General features: G+C 45.3%; 1 protein-coding gene across 5 annotated transcripts in view; it reads right to left on the bottom strand.

Annotated features, from left to right (window-relative positions):
* Window positions 1-12,421: 12,421 nt before the first annotated feature.
* Window positions 12,422-22,193, bottom strand: part of MDGA2 (MAM domain containing glycosylphosphatidylinositol anchor 2) — a 691,558-nt gene continuing 681,786 nt past the window's right edge. For 4 of the 5 annotated variants that reach the window (XR_012669127.1, XR_012669125.1, XR_012669126.1 and 1 more), the window contains 3 exons: window positions 18,430-18,535; window positions 14,560-16,495; window positions 12,422-13,293 (listed from right to left, as the gene is read on the bottom strand). Coding sequence is in view for 1 of the 5 variants with exons in the window: in XM_048853669.2 (XP_048709626.1) it covers window positions 16,407-16,495; window positions 18,430-18,535 (195 nt within the window). In the remaining 4 variants the exon portion in view is untranslated. Of the gene's footprint in view, window positions 13,294-14,551; window positions 16,496-18,429; window positions 18,536-22,193 lie in introns of those variants that run through there. The other variant, XM_048853669.2, reaches the window with a different exon arrangement.

Below are 22,193 nucleotides of genomic sequence, written 5' to 3'. Positions count from 1 at the left end.
GGAGCCAGGCTCCCACTCAGCAGCTCAGTACAAGCCAACTGAATTGGAGAGACCATGAAACCTGAAGTTACTTCAGGGAGTGCTTCACTGGGCCTGACTGGAGGAAATCTGTGAACTCTGATTGGTCAGGACTTCCTATTTAAACCCAAAGAGAGTCACTGGAATTTATCCACACTACTGGGCTCTACCTGGCTGTTACATTGGACCCTGCTTTCTTGTCTGCCTTTCTGACCAATTCCTGGTTCCTGTCTTGTTCCTGATCCTTGTCCCTGGGCTCTGACCCTGTGCTTGATGCTCTGACCCCCAGCTCCTATCCTTGGCCCAAATCCTGATTCTGACCCTTGGCTTGAGACTCTGACTCTGCTTCAACCACTAGACCCACCAGCCTACATTTTGGCCCTGATACTTGTGAATAGCTTGCAGTCTAAATAGAAAATGGGGCAATGGGAGAGCAGAAAATAAAGGTGAGGGGAATTGCCCAAGGTCACACATCAGGTCAGTGGCAGAGGTGTTCTGAGTCCTAGCCCAGTACCCTATCCACTATGATCCCTGACATGAACTATGTAGCAAAGAGATGCACAGGCAGAAATTCAGTAACATGTGGCACACTTTTCTGGATTTTGTGGTTGCCAGTCAGACTCTCTCACTCACACTTCCCTCACGGAGAGACCAATGTCCAGACAATGGCTTGGTTTTAATTTTGTATGGTTGGCATTGAGCTGACAGATCTCTGCATGGGTTCTTTTCCCAGGAATTAGTGATGTTCTATTTCAAAGTGATATCACAGCTCACAAAATGGAAATCAGCCCTCAGCTCTTTCTATGGCATGGTTAAATCCTCAGTAATCTACTGGCACCGTGCAGAAAGGGGAAAGACTTCAACAGCCCAGGGCATTTCCTGGTTTTCTCTTCTTGTCAACCCTCACAAAAGAGATGAGGGCCTGGTCTCTTTAGGAAGCTAAAGAAAAGTTCACACTGGTGCACTAAGAACCACCCAATATAGAGCAATTCAAGGACTGGAGGAAGTTTATCCTAACCAGTTGCGAGGAGACAACAGGCCTTACAATAGCAGGTAAGTAAAACTGGACAGGAGTGTAACTGGACAGGAGCATCTGCCTATCAACCATATTGTGACAGATAGGGCAATTTCCTGCAATATCCTTGGAGGACTTTATTGTATTAAGTTTGTGTGTCATTGTGTGCCGGGATTGTATGTAAGCTCTCAGATGTGAGGCTTAGGAGTTCAAAAGACTACAGTGAAAATGTTCCAGACAAGTATGGACTTTTGGGACAACAGGTGTTAAGCAGATTTCCTGGGGAATTCCCAGGGAGTGGTTAGTGTAAAGCAGTGGTTTTCAACTTTTGTACTGGTGACCCCTTTCACATAGCAAGCCTCTGAGTGCGACCCCCCCTTATAAATGAAAAGCACTTTTAAATATTTTTAACACCATTATTAATGCAGGAGGCAAGACAGGGTTTGTGGTGGAGGCTGACAGCTCACAACCCCCCATGTAATAACCTCGTGACCCCCTGAGGGGTCCTGACCCCCAGTTTGAGAACCCCTGGTGTAAAGTCCCCAGCTCCAGTTATGGAAAAACCCAGCCTTTTGAAGTTATGCCTTAAGGAAAAGGTGATTGTCGATGACATTAGTCAGAAGGCCAAGCTCAAAGACCCGAGCAGCTAAAAGAAATGGCTGAGTGGCTCAGGCTTTGTTCTGGTACCTGATCTAAAGACCGATATGAACTTGTAACCACCGGGAAAGCACAACAGGATTTTTTGAAAGACTGACACCTACCTGAATCTGAGATTGGAGTTGGGGGTGATTTTTGGTAAGCGTTTTAGCATGCAAGTAGGTTCTTTTATTGTTTTAATATGTTTCCTCTGTGATGCTTTTACCTTCAGAATGAATGTGCTTGCTTATAAAGAGCTGTGTGGTAAACTATAACTGCGGACAATCCACTGGTCATGGCCTGCAGAGAAAAAGGAAAGCACAACCATTGGTCTTCTGATCAGTCTGGCTTGCTGGGGAGATCACAGTGTAAGGCAGGGATCTATGCAACCTTAAAATTCTTGGTCAGGAGAGATTGAGATGTGGGTCTCTGCCCAAGAAAGAGGATGGCTGGGAGCTGAAAGCTTAAAGAGGGTGTCCCTGGTGGACCATAGAGGGAGAATGGGCCTGCAGCTACCATGAAACTGTGACACAAGCCAGTTCCTGAAACTATTTCCCCGACCCACATGTTCTTTTTTTTATTGGATTTTGGGCTAGAAGAGAAAAAGGACAGAGGCACATACATATATTGCTAGGAATACACACACACACACATTATACACACACACACACATATACATATTATTTTAAATTACTAGCAATAGAGTGGGTAACAAAAATATAGAGAAACATTTTGGGGGGATAAAATAGTCTGTGCACATAACAAACTTATACTCTGGGGATAGAAGTGAGACCAGTTTGCAATTTAACCAGATACAGTAACAACAACAAAAAGATATCTACAGTGGGTGTTCCAATAAAATAAGAGATTACGTTTAGGGTATATACAGTAATTGAGCTGCTTAAATCACACTATTCACTTGATATACTTTCGCTATCTTCAATTACATATTTACAAATGCACCCCCACCCACCCACAGAGTAATGTGTCTGCTGACGCACAGATGATCTTTCCTGAGAAGGTACTGAAGCTGCTAACCCTTATGACATCACCTTCCTTGTCTATTACGTCGACATACCTTTTATTGGACCTCTGTTGGTGGAAGTACAAACTTTCAAATTACACCAAGCTCCTCTTCAAGTCTGGGAAAGGAATCAGAGTGTCTGAGCTAAATACAAGTTGAGACAGATGGGTAAAAAGAAAGAGACAGTCACTTGAAGTGAGCAATTGGGGGTTAGATTATCATCATAAAGGGTTTAAATGTTCAATTAAGAGTAGCAGGCAGTGCGGTGTGTTACAAATTGTTGTAATGAACTATAAAACCAGTGCCTCTGCGAAGTCCGTGGTTTTGGGTGTCCAGCAGAGTTATGAATTAAAGGGTGTGTCTGCAATGAAACACCTGGCTCTGGCCCGCATCAGCTGGCTCAGACTGGGGCTCGTGGCTATAAAATTGCACAAGCCTGGACAGAATCATAGAATATCAGGGTTGGAAGAGACCTCAGGAGGTCATCTAGTCCAACCCTGCTCAAAGCAGGATTAACCCCAGCTAAATCATCCCAGCCAAGGCTTTGTCAAACCAGGTCTTAAAAACCTCTAAGGATGGAGACAGCTACGCTGCAATTGTATATCCCTGCAGCCGAGCCTCACAAACTGTAGTCAGCTGACGTGGGCCTTCTGGGGGTGTTTTATGGCAGTGTAGACATATCCTAAGTGCCTTTTGAAGGTGTTGCGCAGGTTTCCATTGAGGACAAGAATTGCAAGATCAGATACAGAGTGATCCCTTTGTGAAGAGTGTTCGTTCACAGGTAATTTTGTTGTTGTTGTTGCTTTTTATCATTATTCTGTATGAGTTCATTCGAGAGCATAGTGCCTGTGTAGGACCCACAAATCTTGAAAGATGTGTTATGATGGGTACTGATCATTGTAGCCGTGGAGATATGTCTGCTGGGTTTTGCATCTGTTGTTCTGGCAGAGTCTGGGGCTGCTTTGAGTTGGTGTGTGCTGGTCTGTGGGAAACTTGCTTCTGATAATGAGCTTGGTGAGACTGGGGAATTGTTTGAAGGGCAGAAGACCAGGGGAAAGATTTATTTCAGGATGTGGTCCCCATCATATATGGGTCATAACTGTTTGATGATGCTCTGTATGGGTTCTAGTGTGAGGTGGTAGGCAACAACAAACTCAAACTGCACCACACCTTGAAAGGCAAGCCTGGGACCTTAAAATCTGTTTAAATACATGTTTTTTGGTGTCTAATAGAGTTATGAATTTAACATATTCTAGTGATGGTTTTATGGCCCATTACAACAATTAGTAACACAGCACACTGCCTGCTACCCTTAGTTGCACACTTCAAACCCCTTTATGCATAACGATCTAACTCCCAATCACTCACTTCAAGTGACCACTTCCTTCTGCTTAACAATCTGTTCCAATTTGTATTTAGCTCAGACACTTTGCTTCCTTCCCTAGGCCCAAAGAAGAGCTCCGGGTAGCTCGAAAACTTGGCCCTTCCCCCAACTGAAGTTGGGCCAATAAAAAATATTATCTCACCCACCTTCTCTCTTTCATATCCTGGAACCAACACGGCTTCAACACTGCAACTCAATGTAATAGACATTTCTTCAATTATCTTTTGTGGTGGGAGTTGTAAAATACAAGTCAATATACTTCACATTTCTGGTTGTCTCCTTTTCCGTATTTCTCCTTTGTGGGAGAACAGTCAGAAGATCTGAGGCATACAAGAGTTTTGGCTCCAAAGAAATCAGCTTTAACATTTCCACAAGGCAAATTGTGGCAGTCTCTTCAATTTTCACTTGTCTCCGTTGCTATATGAGCAAAGTTCGAGTGATACATTTGCCTGAGAATTTGTTAACAATAAAGTCATTTCTGTAATGTATGAAATACTCAGAAGATAGAACTGAAAGGAAACTGGTTATGGGTGACCTTTTCATAGTGCGTTGGTGAGTTCAGACTAGATGATGGTCAATTTGGAGCAAAACCAAAGCATATGGTACAAAGAACCAGCATCAGAAGAAAACCTATGAGAGAGGGAAGCAATCTCTTTAAGCTAATTTGCTTCTATGTAACACATTAAAAGTAATCAGTGATGGTGTTTTTTCATTAGAACTGCCAACTACATCATGTTTTTCCACAGATCTCTTGTCAGGAGGGCCAATGTTCACCCTATATTTCAATCACTTTGGTTCATTGCATCATAAACTTTTTAACACACTGAATTTCAAAATATGCACCAGGATTATACATTGTTGAAATAATAGTCTTATGCTCAGTGAGTTTGGGGGAATAAGGTATTCCCCACCCACAGGACTCTGATTCCTTTTCCGAATACTCAATTTTGCAACCATTTCTCTCTGGGGTCGTGCTATTACACAACAAATGTTTCTCCTAGAGATATGAATAAGATGCCATGTTAGAAAAATGAAAAAACCCTTAATTTACTATTGTTAAAGTTTATGCCTAAGTTGTTCTCAAAAAGCTCTCACCTGTAACTGGGCTGGCACTTCTCCTGTCTTGCCTCAGTTCCTTTGCGCTTTTGACTGTAGTGTTCTGGAAAGCAATGGGGACATTCCCCCCTTGGATGCCTCTGTGTATGACTCATCCTATGGTACATAAAGCATTTGCCCAGAGACACTGAGATAAATATACATTGTGTTTTATTAAAAATCCGACTCAGGTGTTATTCACTCTAGTGTTCTCCTCTGGAGTTGGATTTTTGCTAACCCAGGGATCCCAGTGATACAGCTGGGAAGCAAGACAATAACGTTGGCCTGGCTCAGTTGTGCTCATGGCAAATCTCTGCAAAGAGGTCCCCACATTGTCCCATCAAGCAGGCTGGGCTTTGCCACCCTGTGGAACATGGTGTGGAGAGTGCCTTCAATCCCAATGGACCCCAGGAGCTCTGCAGAGGCAATGCCTCCATGGTGGCTCTGGTCCCCAAGCCCCTCCTCCCAACAGCTATGTGGGACAGGGGAGGTCTCCATGCAAAGTTCAGCAAGGATGACCAGATAGCAAGTGTGAAAAATCTGCACGGGGGGTGGCAGGTAATAGGCACCCATATAAGAAAAAGTCCCGAATATCAGGACCCTGCTTATAAAATTGGGTCATCTGGTTGCCGTAAATTCAGCCCCTGGTGGTTTTATTATTTCAGGGAAGTCTCCACAGCATTGGAGAGGGATGATGCACATTCATCCCCAACCTGCCGAACATACCATTGGTCAGCCTCCTTCTCCTTTGGCTTCCATTCTCTTCCTGTGCGGCGCGCTCAGTCACAGAATGCCCTCTGCAAGGTTTGTAGAGTGGGGGAATCATGCTGTGGTGCCAGCTGCCATCACCTGCCTTTCCCAGCAGGTGGGGAGATCTGGGTGCGGAGAGCCTGAGCGGCAACCCTGACTGGGGGGAGGGGTAGCTCCGTGGTTTGAGCATTGGCCTGCTAAACCCAGAATTGTGAGTTCAATCCTTGAGGGGGCCATTTAGGGATCTGGGGCAATAATTGGGGATTGGTCTTGCTTTGAGCAGGGGGTTGGACAGGATGATCTCCTGAGGTCCCTTCCAACCCTGATATTCTATGATTTGGGGATATGATTCAAGTCTTTGCATGGTAAGTGACTCTAGGCCACCTTGTGATACATGAAGGAAGAAGGCTTCCAGAACCCTGCTGTTGAATTGGATATGCTCTGAATTTGTTTGCCAACCTCAGGTGGAAGGAAACTGGCTATCCTCCCCTTTTCTGTTGGCCTTCACTTGGCTAATCAATGAATGTGGGACTGGAGTCCAGAATGTGAGGGTCCTTAGGACACTTTCTGAATGACTGGACTTGCTTTCGCTAAACATTCGAGTCAGTGGATACTAATTGGGGCTCTCAGATGGCAAAATTGGGGTCAGTGGGATCATCCCAGGTGAGTTTTTGCCCAGAGATTATAGCGAACTCAAAAAGAATGTCCTACACGTGAGGGAGGAAATGCCACGGGTTCATGATTTGGGGGTTCGTGATCTCATCTGCATAAAGTGACAGCAGATTATTAATTTGTCACATTCTAATTCTTCCTGTACTACTGAGGTGAATGTTTTTGTACTGCAGTGGCGAATGGAACAGGTTATGGGGGTATATTTTATGTGTTCCATCCCGGGGAAAAGAATTAAGAAATTGCTGCCTAGCTTTGTTATTGCTCTTAGGAGTTGCCCACAAGTATGAGTCCAGCTGAAGCTCTGTTTCTCACAACAGCAAAGAGAGAGCCCTGGTCTATCAAATCAAATGCTTTTTCTAATTCAAAACTGAGAACCCATTAGTCTGAGGGAAAGGGATTCCCTTTAGAAATGGAGGTGGTGTACAACAGTCCTTTTAAATTAGAAAAAAGTTCAGATGAGCCTTCCTAAAATACAGCGAAATTGGCCTTCATCTTTAAGGGAGGGAAGAATCTTAACTGTGTGCCGGGCCAGGACTTTCACCACAAAACTGGGATTTTACAGAGCTTAAGAAATAAGAGACGTAAGGATAAGGCCATGTCTACACTACAGAGTTAAGTTAACTTAAGTTACATCGACAACGATCATAAACCACTGTAATTACATCACTTGTGCATGTTCACACAACACTCCTTGTGTCGGCGGAGAGCGTTCACACTTGGTGCTCTAGCTCTGACAGAGAGAACAGTGCACCGTGGGTATCTATCCTATGGTGCAAATCACCACCTTCACCCACGAGGAGTTCTGGGAATGATTGCAGTGCATCATGTGTGTTAGAGGGCTTTCCCTTCACCCTCTCCCCTAGTTCTTGTCACACAGACAGAGAGCAGAAGTCCAAAGTGTAGACAATGCAATGTTTATTGGGGTTAGTTTCCAGCAAGCGTGTCCATAATTCTGATGCTGCAGAGCCTTGTTTCCCAGTGTCCCGTCCCCCCCTCCTCAGGAGGCATAATTATACCTGAAATGCAGGCCCACAGTCCCTCCCCTTACAACTTAGGGTCTTGTTCCATTTTGGGTCTGGGGTCTTCATCCCACCTCTTTGTCCCCCACGGGAGGAGTAAGGATTGAGGTTGTGCTCCAGTCAGGGATGGACAGTTCTTTGGTCTTTTAGTATTTTATACCTTCCCACAAAGTCCCTTTGCCCCTTCTGACTGGTTGCTTGACTTTGCCTTGAGATAGAGGTTGAGGCAATCTTAAAGTGTGCTCTGAGTAACACTTTCACGGCTCTAATCTGTTCCCATTGTACTAACAAATCCAGCTGACTAGGCAGAAGCAACATCACAGTGTCTTTGTTAGCCTGGGATAGAATTTTGGGTTTGACTTTGTTTACACATTTTGGTATAAGAGTATCAAAAAGGACAAACAGACCTATATACTAACAATGTGGGTGGATCCTATGATGCAGTTTTCTCCACCCCATAGTTCCCAGGGCTTCAAACTGTACTTTGCACCATTTTTCAACTGCCCCTGTAAACTTTGCACCTGCCATCTCTGCCTGAAAGCATAGATCCTGAATTGCTCACCAGTCTTGTGATAAACATTATGAACACAACGCAGCCGATGCTGCAGTGTTTCATGAGCTAGGAATTTGTGGTACCTGCCCAGCTGGGTGCCATGGAAACAATTCAAGATTGATGTTGGCATGCATGGAGCAGCTGCACATGGTGGACCATCGCGATTGGTCTCAGGAAACAAGCACCGAGTGGTGGGATTGGATTATGATGCAGGTATGGGATGATGCAAAGTGGCAACAGAACTTTAAAGGGCACAAAACCACCTTCCTTGAACTCTGTACAGAGTTCGCTCTGATCCTGCAGCGCAAGGACACAAAAATGAGAGCTGTGCTAACAGTGGAAAACCATGTGGCAATCGCTGTGTGGAAGCTGGCAACTCCAGATTGCTACTGGTCAGTCGCAAATCCGTCTGGAGTTTGAAGGCCACCATGTGGGTTGCAGTGATGCAAGCGTGGAGGGCCATTAATCACCTCCTGCTACGAAGGACTGTGATGCTAGGCAATGTGCAGGAAATAGCGGATGGCTTTGCAGCAATGGGATTCCCTAACTGCGATGGGGTGATAAATGGCAGGCATATGCCCATTTTGGCCCCACACCATCTCATGAGAGAGTACATCAACAGAAAGGGTGACTTCTCTATGGTATTGCAGGTGCTGGTAGATCACTGAGGTCGTTTCACTGACATCAACTTGGGATGGTCAAGGAAGGTGCATGACGCATGGCTCTTCAGGAACACTGGCCTGTACAGAAAGCTGCATGCAGGCATCTTATTTCCAGACCAGAAGATTCCAACAGGAGATGTGGAAATGCCCATAGTGATCCTGGGAGACCCAGCCTACCCCTTACTGCTGTGGCTCATGAAGTCGTACTCTGGAAACCTTGTCGGCAGCAAGGAGTGATTCAACAACTGGCTCAACAGGGGCAGAATGACTGTAGAATGTGTGCTGGGCAGATTAAAGGGTCGCTGGAGCTACCTTTTTGGCAGGTTAGACCTCAAAAAGGAAAATGTTCTCATGGTCATAGCAGCCTGCTGTGCTGTCTATAACGTTTGTGAAGCCAAAGTGGGGGAAAAGTTTCCCTGGGGAAGCAGTGCTGCGCTGGATCACCTGGCAGCTGATTTTGAGCAGTCAGACACTAGGGCTATGAGAGAGTCTCAACAGGGGGCTATTTGAATCAGGAAGGCTTTGAAGCAGAATTTTGACAATGAGCCCCAGTAATGTGTCTTTCTGTAATGAATTGAGCCAGCCATTGTTTACTTGCCACATTGAATGACCCCTGTAATGATTCCTGCCTGAGCGTTAATTGTAGTCTGCAAATGTGCTGATTTGCCAATTTGTATGAATGTATCTGTTGCAACTGCCCTATGAAGGTCACAAATAAAGAATCACTGTCTTGGTAAGACTAAATTTTTATTAAACAGCAATACACAGATTAACATTTCTTACGAGGGACATGACAGTGAGCAGCACTCTCTGAAGTGAGGATCTCACAGCTGTAAGTCCAGCTGTTGTTATGGAAAATGGCCCCAGAGGTGGAGTGCAAGGAGCACCGCAATGGGTCAGGAATGTGTTTGGGGAGGGCAAGGAAGGCAAAGGGGCATGGGCTGCAGGGGGAGTCGAGCATGCACGTGTTCTGCCAGCTGTGCAGTTAGGGACCTCAGCATCTCTGTTTGGTCCTCCATGAGCTTTATCACCTGGTTCTGACCCTCTATGATGAGCCCCTGGCCCAGTCTCCTCTCCTAGCTATCCATTTCTAGTTTTTCATTTATTCTCTCTCTGAGTTCTGTGCTCACTATTGGCCTGATCTGAGGATTGCAGCACTTCACAAAATGTGCCCTCCTGACTCCTCCTCGTTCATCTCCTTATCTGACGGAGGCGCTCTGCTGGTTTGCTGGAGCCTGGCCTTCAGGGGCACATCTGCAGAAGTAAAAGAAACAATTCACAGAGTCAGTATTGTGGGTGCACTCACAGGTTTGAATAATAAAAGTTACATACACCTCTTTCTCACTTTCCCTTGGCAAGCATGCAGCTTGGCCAGAGCACTAAACATGCTGAGTTTGGACTGGGGGGGGCAGAAGAGCTGTGCAAGATGGGACAAAGGGTCTGGGTGATTTCAGAAGGGGACTGTTTTCCACAGGCGGGGGTGATCTAAGCTAATATCTCACTACTGTGAGTAATCGAGGATGCAAGGGTGCATCTCCTGCATGCTTCAGACCTGGTCCATATGCTGCTTCAGTTCTTCCAGAAGTAATTGCCAATTGGGGTGGCAAAGTTTCCTACCATGGGGGAAGAAACAAAGCAGCTCTGCCAAGGAACCTTCAGCAGAGGGCTTGCAGAGTATCTGCAGAAAAGTTTCCTACAGATCTCTATGGAGGATTCCCAGGAGATCTTGGTGTGCATGAACAAACTTTTCTGCAGGGCCCCCCACTGAGCAGGCGAACAATCCCTTCTCCCACATACACCATATAACATACTAAAGGACACCTCATGTAACAGCTACCTCATGTAACCGTGCAGGATTAAAGCAAAATGGGTACTAATCAGCACTCCCATCTTCTGCTTCAGGCACGCCAGAGCCGGAATGCCGGGGCTGGATAGACCCCGCTGAAGTCAAGGTCCTGGCTCAGCATGCCACCCAACGAGAATGTCGCCTGTCCTACATCCTCCTTCAACTCGACCTCCTCATTCACCATTTCATCCTTGGGGTTGACTCTGCTGGCCGCTGCCTCCAGCCCCTGTGAAGTATCCATGGGACTCTTGGTGGTGGAGGTGGGGTCGCTGCCGAGGATGGCATGAAGCTCCTTGTAGAAGCAGCATGTTTTTGGTGCCTCACCAGAGTGACAGTTGGCCTCCCTTGCTTTCTGGTAGGCCTGCTTCAGCTCCTTGATCTTAGCACGGCACTGCTGCCTGTCCCTTTTGTGCTCCTCCTCACTGATGCCATGAGCAATCTGCTTGTAGGTGTGAAAGTTCCTACAGCTGGATTGGAACTGCAACTGCACAGTCTCCTCTCTCCACAGACCCAGCAGATCCAAGAACTCCGGCGTGCTCCAGGTGGGAGGGCATTTGCTGCAGAAAGCTCACATAGCAAACAGGAAGTGGAATTTCAAAAATTCCCAGGGCTTTAAAGTGGGAGGGGTGCATGCCTGTGTACCTGGCTGCAGGGAAATAGAGTAGAAACTGCTTACCAGAGTGGTCATGATAGGCATTGTGGGAAACCTCCTGGATGCCACGCAGCGCAACGTAAGCAAGAACCGCATCTACACTGACAGTGCGTCACTCTAACTTTGACGCCAAAAGCTCTCTGCTGCTCATCACGGTGGTTTTATTATGTTGGTGGTGTAGCACGGGAGTTAAACCAGCAGGAGGAGCATTGTTGTGTGTACATCACCATGGTTTCATCAGACAAACCTGACTTTTGTCCACAGAACTGTGTAGCAGAGACAAGGCCTTAATGTGAGGAATGAGGCAATGCTTTAGCTGATAGGTGGTGCTTATAGAGTATGGAATTTTGATTAACCAACTCTGTTACAAATCAAATGGACTCACTGGAGGAAGGCTGGTGAAACAAAGTGGTGACAGAAGCCCATCGAGTTGCGAGAGGGAAATTGCATGTGTACATGGAAGGCTGTAAGAAGCCCCGTTAATGGCTTGAGGACTTTCAGCTGCAGTTTAATTTACATCCAGCTGACCAAGCAGTTCCTCTTCCAAGGTCTCTAATGGACATTTCAGGAGAGAGACCTCTGTGCTTGAGCATTATTGTGGGTTTCAGATTTATATGCATTTGAAAATTGTTCTGAAAAAGGCTTGGTTGATATAAAGCGGGTTGAATGCAAAGAACCTATCCTCTAACCATAGGGTAGCTAAATTTTCTATTTTTATCCCACTACACACAGTCTCTTCGACCTGCTCTAATGAGGAGCAGTTCCATGCCTTTAGAGTCTAATTAATTTAGCTGGCTTGAGTCAATTTTGTAGGTAGCGAGATGCAGTGTATTTGCAATTTATTCTGCAGTAATTTGCCCCTACTTAGCCTATGTTCTTTTGTTTCCCCATGAGAAAAGCGGGTGTCCCTGGATAAAGCTGCCTGCAGGGGAAGAGCTGGGCTGGCATAGTGAGATCAAATAACTTGATCATTTTATTTAGGATTTCATGTTCAAACTACGCTTTTTAGAAAAGATGCAGGTTATGGTGCCATTGCTGGGTATAAAAGGAGAAAGCGAATGGTGAATGCTAAGAAGGCTCAGTCAGGACACGCTCTTGTAGCCATTCTCACTGAAGTCAAGGGGAGTTTATTATCCAAACTTTGCTCCCCACCTTCCTCCATTTTTCTTTAATAGAAACATTACATATGAACTGACATTTTTGCAGAGTTGACATTTGTACAATTCATTTTCATGAGTCATTTAAAAATACATCAGAAACAGGATTAGATGGCTCAGGAAATTGGGTAATCAGATACAGCACCTTTCACTGCTCAGCCCCCACTTCAGGCGTATCCTGCGTCTGCACAATAACCCAACGTCTTTGCCATTTCGTTGGTTTTCCAGTGGCTTACTGGAAACACAAATACAAGTCCAGTCTATTCTCAAGTAAATAATGAACAAGAAGATCCGCACTAACTGGTGTTCTCTTTTGCGCCCAGACCAGAAGCAAGGATTGAAAATCCTCTCACCCCAAGAGTTGACCTCTGCAGGTCAAAGCTAAGACAAAGGTGTAGGGTAGTGCGGGGAAGGTGACTTAGTTTGTATTTACACTGCACTGGAACTACCAAGAGGACTTTGGTGTCTGGGGCTGTTAAACCAGAACATTTTAATAAACATTCAATGCATTTTAAAATTGGCAGGTGCAAATCTGTTTGTATTTTTGCTTTACAATCCCAACAAAGAAAAACCCCTCATTTTTTGCCAACTATCTTGATCAAAACCGTTTGAATGTGAATGGGCATTTTAAGAGCCTCTCCAAATTCTCTCTCCGCATTATTCTCACTACTTACGACAGCCAACGTCACGGACTGCTGCTGTTCACACAACGCTATGACTGCTTAGTGTACGATGCTAGGAGCAGCTTCCAGGATACTTCTGCTTTCCTGTGCTGAAGAACAGGCCTCCAGATTTCAGTTGTATTTTGGTCTGGTTTTAGCAGTCATGAATTAGAGGAAAAGTAGCAAACATAAAGGGAAGGGCTCATGTTTTACTTTTAAAGGAGCACAGTCAATCTACAGAGAGCAAAACAGTCTGGATTTTATAAAACAAAACAGCAAAAGGATTGACAGCAATCTAGTGTGAAGGATAAACCAGAAAACAACATGCCAGATCCTCAGCTGATATGAATATGGATAGCTCCCTTTGTACTAGCTGAAATACCAGCCAAGTTTCTGGTCCCTCTGCTGGCAGTCTTCATGGACAGCCCTGGGAAGTGTTTGCGACCTCTCTGATGAGAGGACCACTGAAGCTGGTGCTCAGACTGAAAAATGTCCAAATGTGAGTCGTATTGCTTTCACGATGGCAGCTGACATACAGTACCTAAACATTAATGATGGGGGAACTGCAAAAGGTTCAGATGGGCTTGAAATAATGTTTCTGGAAACAGGGTTGGAAATCTTGCAAGGCAGGTTCTCTCCAAAGACAGCCATGCCAAAAATATGGAGAGAAAAATCCTCTCCGGTGATATGTCACTACTTTGACTTCTAGATGAAACCAGAAAGGGGAGACGTATGTGAACATTTTGTTCTTAACATTATCAGAACTGTTCTGAACCTCAAAAGATACCAGGTGCAAGTTCTTATTGTTCTCCCATCCTTAATTAATGCTGATGCTTGCTAGCTGGAAATGTCTTTTATTGAAAAAGCATAAAAGGCCCCAACCACATGTCAATCCATGCTCAAAACTCCTACTTGATTTCCAAGTGGACTCCCACTCAGGCACTCCCATAGGACTAGCATATTACAAACAAGTGAAATCACTTACAAGTAGATAGTTGGCAGTACCCTTGGAAAATCCCTGTCCCTAAACGTCATGTAGTATTATGAAAACAACAAGGAGTCCGGGGGCACCTTAAAGACTAACAGATTTATTTGGGCATAAGCGTTCCTGGGTAAAAAACCCACTTCATCAGATGCATGGAGTGAAAATTACAGATGCAGGCATTATCAAGTGGCTTTTTACCCACGAACGCTTATGCCCAAATAAATCTGTTAGTCTTTAAGGTGCCCCCGGACTCCTTGTTCTTTTTGTGGATACAGACTAACACGGCTACCCCCTGATACTTGACACCATGTAGTATTATGGATTCAGACAGTGACAGATTACGACACAAGAAAGCAACTCTCGCTTACACCTTTTCGTGAATAAGTGCACACAGCGCAACAAACACGCATACCACTTAGCATACCTTACCTGGAAAGAGGCTTTATTGAACATAGCTGTAAAATTATCTCTTCAGTTGAATTACTGAATTTGCACAAACATTTTTCTACAGAATAAAAAAAAATCAAGCCTTGTAATTGTTTTACTGCATCTTGTTGTGCTTTTTATATTAATATTTGCAAATGTTATATTTTGTCGTTGTTGTTTTTAATATTTGTATCCCAATTACTTGCATATCAGGTTTTTAATCCTAGGGTGTTGAACATATCATAAAATCATCATCATCATCTTGAGACAAAAGTCTTTTTTAAATGAAGTTAAAAGCGGAGATAATTTAAGGGAAAAGGTCTTCAAATTTTCATAACCCACTGTATAAGGGAAATTTACAATGCATTGGAAAACTGGCCGGTTAAAGGTATGGTAGGTACTCAGGTAGCTCAAAATCATTTTTACAGGTTGTTGTTTTTTGTTTTTTGTTTTTTTTTTTTGTAAAAGTGTCTTTTTTTAATTATGCTAAAATAATGTTTCACAATCTGCAGAGAGTCTGACTAACGGGCAGAGGCATTATACCATCCATGTTTTGAATAAAGCCAGATTTGCAGGCCCCCCTGTGCGTTGGCGGCCCCCTTTTTGTGTTATTTTGTATGCACTGCAATCGCACACACACACCTTCTCGTCTCTCTAAAGCTCGGGCCAATTTCTTTTCAAATGGAGGTTAGAGTAAGACAATCCCTTTTGTGTTTTACCAGCTGCTGCACTAAGTACATCTTAACAACCTGTTTCTCTGGTGACCCACTTGAGCATCTGGAGAAAGAAGTACTGCTCCCGTGTCCAGGACCAAAGGAAGCTATTTTCTAATGGATAATAAGCTGAAAGGCCATGGCCGTCTGGAGTATCTCGTCTGAAAGGGTCTTACGCAGCAACTTTGGTCCATCCTTCTCCAGAAGCGGCTTTGTCTCCTTGCCTGCTGTTTGCACACTTCGGCTCTGTGGTTTGTTTAGAAAACAGTTTGCACAAACCACATTTTAGCAGCGCAAGCTTCTGTGTTGATTTTGTTTGTTTTTAATCAGGCTTGTTTCATTGAAGGCACTTGGTTTCCATGGCAATTTATAAAAGACGGTGGTTTGGTTTCTTCACTTCATTGGAACGGATGACTTAGCTGGGGAGGAAGGGTGTTGAAGTGGCTGCAAGCAAACTCGTTTAAGCCCGTGTCATATGTAATCCCAGGTTACACACCCTGGATAATAATGCATGCAAAAGGAGACAGCATACAGTTATCTAGCATAGCCATGAAAAAATGAAACATAAATGTCTTAAACATCTTTGATCGAGGGTTATTTTCTAGGGGAGGTGACACCCAAAGGTGAAAGGGCCTACATTTATTGAATTCTATACTAAAAACCTTCTTGAAGGGAAAATAAACGCCAGCTCTTCATATACCCTGTTTACAGTGAGGTGTTGTTTCTCTCTCTCGCTCACTCTCTTTTTTTGGCAGGCCATTAGGTTTCCATGGTAACAAGCAAACTATTCATTTGAAACAAAACCAGCCATGACTTTGTGCTTTGACAAGGATTTCTATAGGTCTTTTTTTCAGAGTTCAACCAGATGACGCCGTATTTCTTATAGACCACAAAAGCACCTGAAGGTCTCTTTTACGCCAGCTCGCTTTTCACATGTGGTTCAGAGCCAGTTACGCTCCCATGATGCCTTTTATCCCCAGTGCTTTTTTTTTTTTTAATTTTTATTTATTTATTTTAATGTTTTGAGTCAGTCAGTGGAGGAATCTTTGGTAGTTTGTTTTTAAATGTCCATTTTACAAAGACTCTTTCTTCATGCCAATGCCTGGTGAATCTTTCATAGCCTCTGCCAGGATAAGGTCACCTTTGATGACTTAAGACAGACATGAGGAGGATCACTGGAAAAAGCCATATATGTGCTAATGTCCCAACAGCACCTGCTCGTAAATCTACAAAGAGTGGGGGAGAAAAAGAGTGGAATTAACAATCAGAGAATCAAGAGTTTACCACCTAAGGGTAAATGGCACACTGACACTGCACAGATTGAAAGATCCCATATGAAAATGCAGAGGCTGGGGAACAGGATAACTCAGGGGTGCCGGCACCACCCCTCTGCCCCCCCCCACACTTTTAAAAGTGCAAGGGCCATGCCCGCCTGCTTTTTAACATGGACATAGTTTGGGGGGCAGGGGACCAGAATGGCGCTGGGAGGGACTGCGCTTCACAATGTGGGAGGAAAGCAGCTCCCCCACTGCAAAATCTAGCCCCTGCTGGTGGTGCCAGCCTCTTCCTGGTGCTTTCCAAAAGACCCGGTCCCTCTCAGGAGCCCCGCCCCTGCTCCGCCTCTTCCCCCCAAGGCCACGCCCCCTGGCCAGGCTGGAAGTCGGAACTGGGCTGTGGTAAGAGCCACCAGGGAAGCTACTGTGGGGAGCCCTTAACCCTTCACCTGCCCTGGGTGGTGTGCCCCAGGGGGGCAGGGTCATGGGCTGGAGTCTGCTCTTGGGAACCCTGGCCTGCTGCCCAGGGCAGGTGGAGGGTCCAGAACTCCCCACACTGCCCCGTGACTCTTACCATGGCCCAGCTCCGACTTCCAGCCGGGCCAGGGGGTGGGGCCTCGGGAAGAAGAGGAGGAGCAGGGGGCAAGGCCACGGAGAGTGACAGAGTCTCGTGGGCTTCCCACTTCCACCAAAGTTCCAGAGCTGTTGGGATAACTGGATGATATTTATTGATAAATAAGGGGACCAAGGTCAATCCTGGGCACTGAATAAGTCACAGGTCTTGTGAGAAAAATAGTAAGTGATCATATAATTAAAGACTGTATCATAGAAACCTATGCACAAAGTGTGTGCCTGGGGTGTGTGTGTGTGAATTAAGGTTTCACAGGCAGCCTACATTTGGGAATTTCCTAAATTTTGAGTGTTTGGCTTTGCAACCTTAAAATTCTTTTAGCATAGTTGTGAGCCTATAATATCTATCTCTAGAATCATAGAACATCAGGGTTGGCAGGGACCTCAAGAGATCATCTAGTCTAACCCCCTGCTCAAAGCAGGACCAATTCCCAATTTTTGCCCCTGATCTCTAAATGGCCCCCTCAAGGATTGAAGTCACAATCCTGGGTTTAGAAGGCCAATGCTATCCCTCCCTCCCTCCCATCCATCCATCTATCTATCTATCTATCTATCTATCTCCTTCCCTCCCTTTAATCAGTCAGATTTATAAGTAGGGTAATGGAGATTTTTATGTATAATAATAATAAAACAAATAAATATATACGCACACACTCAAATGCACACACACACACACACACAATGTTTATTCATTGTAAAAGAAAAGGAGATCTATACACTTTTAAAATTAAGTATGTTATTAATATCCAAATGTCTATTGTCTAGGGGACAGATTCTGATATCCTGACCTCAGTACAGTCGTACCTTACTCCGCAAACAATTCCACTGACTTCAAATGGAGACCTATAGAGTAAGGCATGGAACGATGGGATGGTGGCTATCAGAATCTGGCTCTATATGAGGAGAACTAGTATTCCTTTAATATAGACCAGTGCCATTATATACATGCTCTCTAGCTATACACCAGAGTGCAACTTCATGGTCCTGTCCTGCCTGCCTCCCATTTGGTTTTCCTTCTCTTTGCTGCCATTACATTTAAAAAAAAATGTCATGCATTTTCATATTTGAATAGATATATTTTGGCTCCAGATTGTGGTTCCAAGGTAATATTTAAAAATCTCCATCTTCACTGGGAAATATATTGTTTTGTTTTCTCCACCACAGGGTCTGGTTTAGAACATGGCTCGCATTTACAGCGATGGGGAGAGGCATAAGTATCTAGACAGCTCATCACACTGTCTGGAGGACCCACTTACTGTTGGCTGGCTGGTCTGCTTTCATACACTCTCCTTCCACAATTGATACATCATCAATAGCAATATCACCTTCTATGCCAGGACCTCGGATCCCTTCAAAAATGAGCTGCAAAAAATAAATACGATACAATTAGCAATGCAGGGAATTCATGACAAATAGAAAATATTCAGCTCTATTCACAGACACAAATTAATGTGGTTAAATTAAAGAGCTGTAGTTCATGACTCTCGATGTGCCTTCAGTAATGTACATACACCTGTTGAGCTTGCAGGCCAGCATCCCAGTAACGGAGAAATCATTAGTGCAGAGTCTAGGCATATGTTAACTGTAACTTGCTTTGTTTACAAGTATACACCAGGCCTGGTACAGCATGCAGGGCTATTCTGTCTCTTAGGAGCCTCAGCCCAACACCAGCGACTAGTTCCAGGGAGCAACTCTATCCCCCCGCAAAACAAAACACCTCAGCAACAACCAATGACAGCACAGCATGTCATCCCAAGACTGGACATTTGCTCGTCTGCTGCATAGCACCCACGTCCCTCAATGGGCGGCACTATAGAAATAAAGGCATGATGGTCATCTGGCACCATACAGTATAGGCGTGATGGTCGTCTGGCACCATACAGTGAAGGCGTAATGGTCGTCTGGCACCATACAGTACAGGCGTGATGGTCGTCTGGCACCATACAGTGAAGGCGTGATGGTCGTCTGGCACCACACAGTACAGACGTGATGGTAGACTGGCACCATACAGTGAAGGCGTTATGGTAGTCTGGCACCATACAGTACAGGCGTGATGGTCGTCTGGCACCATACAGTACAGGCGTGATGGTCGTCTGGCACCACACAGTACAGGCGTGATGGTCGTCTGACACCATACAGTATAGGCGTGATGGTCGTCTGGCACCATACAGTACAGGCGTGATGGTCGTCTGGCACCATACAGTGAAGGCGTGATGGTCGTCTGGCACCATACAGTACAGGCGTGATGGTCGTCTGGCACCACACAGTACAGGCGTGATGGTCGTCTGACACCATACAGTACAGGCGTGATGGTCGTCTGACACCATACAGTATAGGCGTGATGGTCGTCTGGCACCATACAGTACAGGCGTGATGGTCGTCTGGCACCATACAGTGAAGGCGTGATGGTCGTCTGGCACCATACAGTACAGGCGTGATGGTCGTCTGGCACCATACAGTGAAGGCGTGATGGTCGTCTGGCACCATACAGTACAGGCGTGATGGTCGTCTGGCACCATACAGTGAAGGCGTGATGGTCGTCTGGCACCATACAGTACAGGCGTGATGGTCGTCTGGCACCATACAGTGAAGGCGTGATGGTCGTCTGGCACCATACAGTACAGGCGTGATGGTCGTCTGGCACCACACAGTACAGGCGTGATGGTCGCCTGGCACCATACAGTACAGGCGTGATGGTCGTCTGGCACCATACAGTATAGGTGTGATGGTCGTCTGGCACCATACAGTATAGGTGTGATGGTCGTCTGGCACCATACAGTATAGGCGTGATGGTCGTCTGGCACCACACAGTGAAGGCGTGATGGTCGTCTGGCACCATACAGTGAAGGCGTGATTGTAGTCTGGCACCACACAGTACAGGCGTGATGGTCGTCTGGCACCATACAGTGAAGGCGTGATTGTAGTCTGGCACCACACAGTACAGGCGTGATGGTCGTCTGGCACCATACAGTGAAGGCGTGATTGTAGTCTGGCACCACACAGTACAGGCGTGATGGTCGTCTGGCACCATACAGTGAAGGCGTGATTGTAGTCTGGCACCACACAGTACAGGCGTGATGGTCGTCTGGCACCATACAGTGAAGGCATCTCAGATAATGTGCCATGAAAAAAGGGAGGCGTCTGCTATCTATACGACTGGCTTAAACATGAGTTTGCCCTCTGCTGGAGGTCTCTTGGCATTACAACTTATTATTGCACGTGACCTTGTTCCGGGGAAGACATGAGGGTGCGTCAATTAGACAGAGTTCAAAGAAACTCCTGGGTGAGATGAGATCAGTGGTTCTCCACTTTTCCCAAACCCGTTCCACCGATCACATTTCCATACTGCGACACTCATCTCATCTAGCTGGGATCACACCGGGATCCCCTTGCTACTCAGCAATATGGAAAGGACAGGGTGGTCTTAACCCCCTCGCACCTGTTTGCAAACTGCCCCTGGTGGTCATTACCCCCAGTCTGAGAGAAACTTTGGAACAGGCTGGTGTTGTATTTAGACTTTCCTTTTGAGAGGTTCCAGAGAGTCACATGGACACTCATTCACCACTCTCTCTTTCATTTGGGGTTCTGCCAGAGTCTGTTTGGATGATGACTAGCCCCCTAAGACAAGCCTGAGAAAATATTTATTGCAAGTCACTGGAGGACATGACTGAGACTACGTCAGCACCACTGCTTATTGCGGCATATGTCCATCATGGTTTTTCCCAGGTTCATACACTAGAGGAGCCTGGTCTCTCAGGAAGCACTGGGTGTCAACAGCACTTCCCATTATTGCTTTGGTGAAGGAAATGAGCAGATCCTAGCTCAACGATGAATAGCGAGAGGCTATTCCCATCCTTGTGATGGTTAGCAGTTCTCCAGTGTAGATGTTTCCCCTTGTTTTCAGGGCACCTTGAGAAAAAAAAATCAGACGTGGTCCAGTGTGTTCTCAGAATATGAGAATGGTAATTGCCAACCAAGGACAGTATGTGGTTGACGAAAAAGAGAGCAACGTTGTGAGACAGTTAGAGGCAGAAATCTGTATTACTTTAGCTGGAGAGGAAAGTTATCCCAGTTTGGAGATGTCTGGCCTGTAGCAAGGTAGTTACTAATATTTGCCATAATGCCAGTTATTAATGAAGGATTACTACAGTACTGCAGAAACATGAGAAAATGTATCCAATAGCAAACTTCAAAATCTTTCTGTAAAGGTGAAGGGAATTATGCAACCCCTATTTTGCAAGCAATCAAATTCACACAGCTATCCTTTTGAAATGCTTTCAGTTAACAGAGATGACAAGTTTTAAACTTTCATCTACTACAATATATGTATGAAATTCAAAGCACATCATATGGAAACACTGTGGCACTGATACAGAAATTAACAACTGGAAGACATTTAATTCTATTTGGAGTAATACATTACATTTAGTAATAATTTAGTTACAGTACCGATTATAGAGAACACTTAGCCGGATTCTGCTGCCACTGATTTCAGCAGCAGTTTTACCAGTGATTTAATAGGGCACAGGATTGAGCCTATCAAAGTTCTTTTGACAGGTTCCATCTTTTCTTTGCTCATGAATACAGTTCAGTCGGTGTTGTTCAGTTAGAATGAGTAGCTTTCATTACAAATGTCCAGCAAGTCCTCAATACCCAGTGAAGCAGTGCACTGCATCTCGCAAGAGGTGCTCAGCACCACGCATGGATGGACATTACCATATAAATAACATTCAAGCACTACGATGTGCCAGAATACCAGATCGCAAGACATTATGCTGTGTAGAGGCAGATTTTACTTTCTTTATTCCACTTGATCGCGTTACTCATGCCGTCAGCAGTAGACACATGTCCTACGTGTATTAAGCCAAATTCACCCTCTAGGCCAGTGCTACTCAAAGTGGTGGCCCGCGGACCGGTGCCGGTCCACGAGCCATCGGCTGCCGGTCTGCACGCACATTGGAAAAAAAAATTGCCAGTCCCCCACATCAGAGAGCTTAAGAAGCACTGCTCTAGGTTGTTG

This window comes from Caretta caretta, chromosome 6 (genome assembly GCF_965140235.1).
Source record: "Caretta caretta isolate rCarCar2 chromosome 6, rCarCar1.hap1, whole genome shotgun sequence".
Lineage (NCBI taxonomy): Eukaryota > Metazoa > Chordata > Testudines > Cheloniidae > Caretta > Caretta caretta.
Note: the sequence above shows the minus strand (reverse complement) of the source record. Positions and strands in the feature narration are given on the sequence as shown.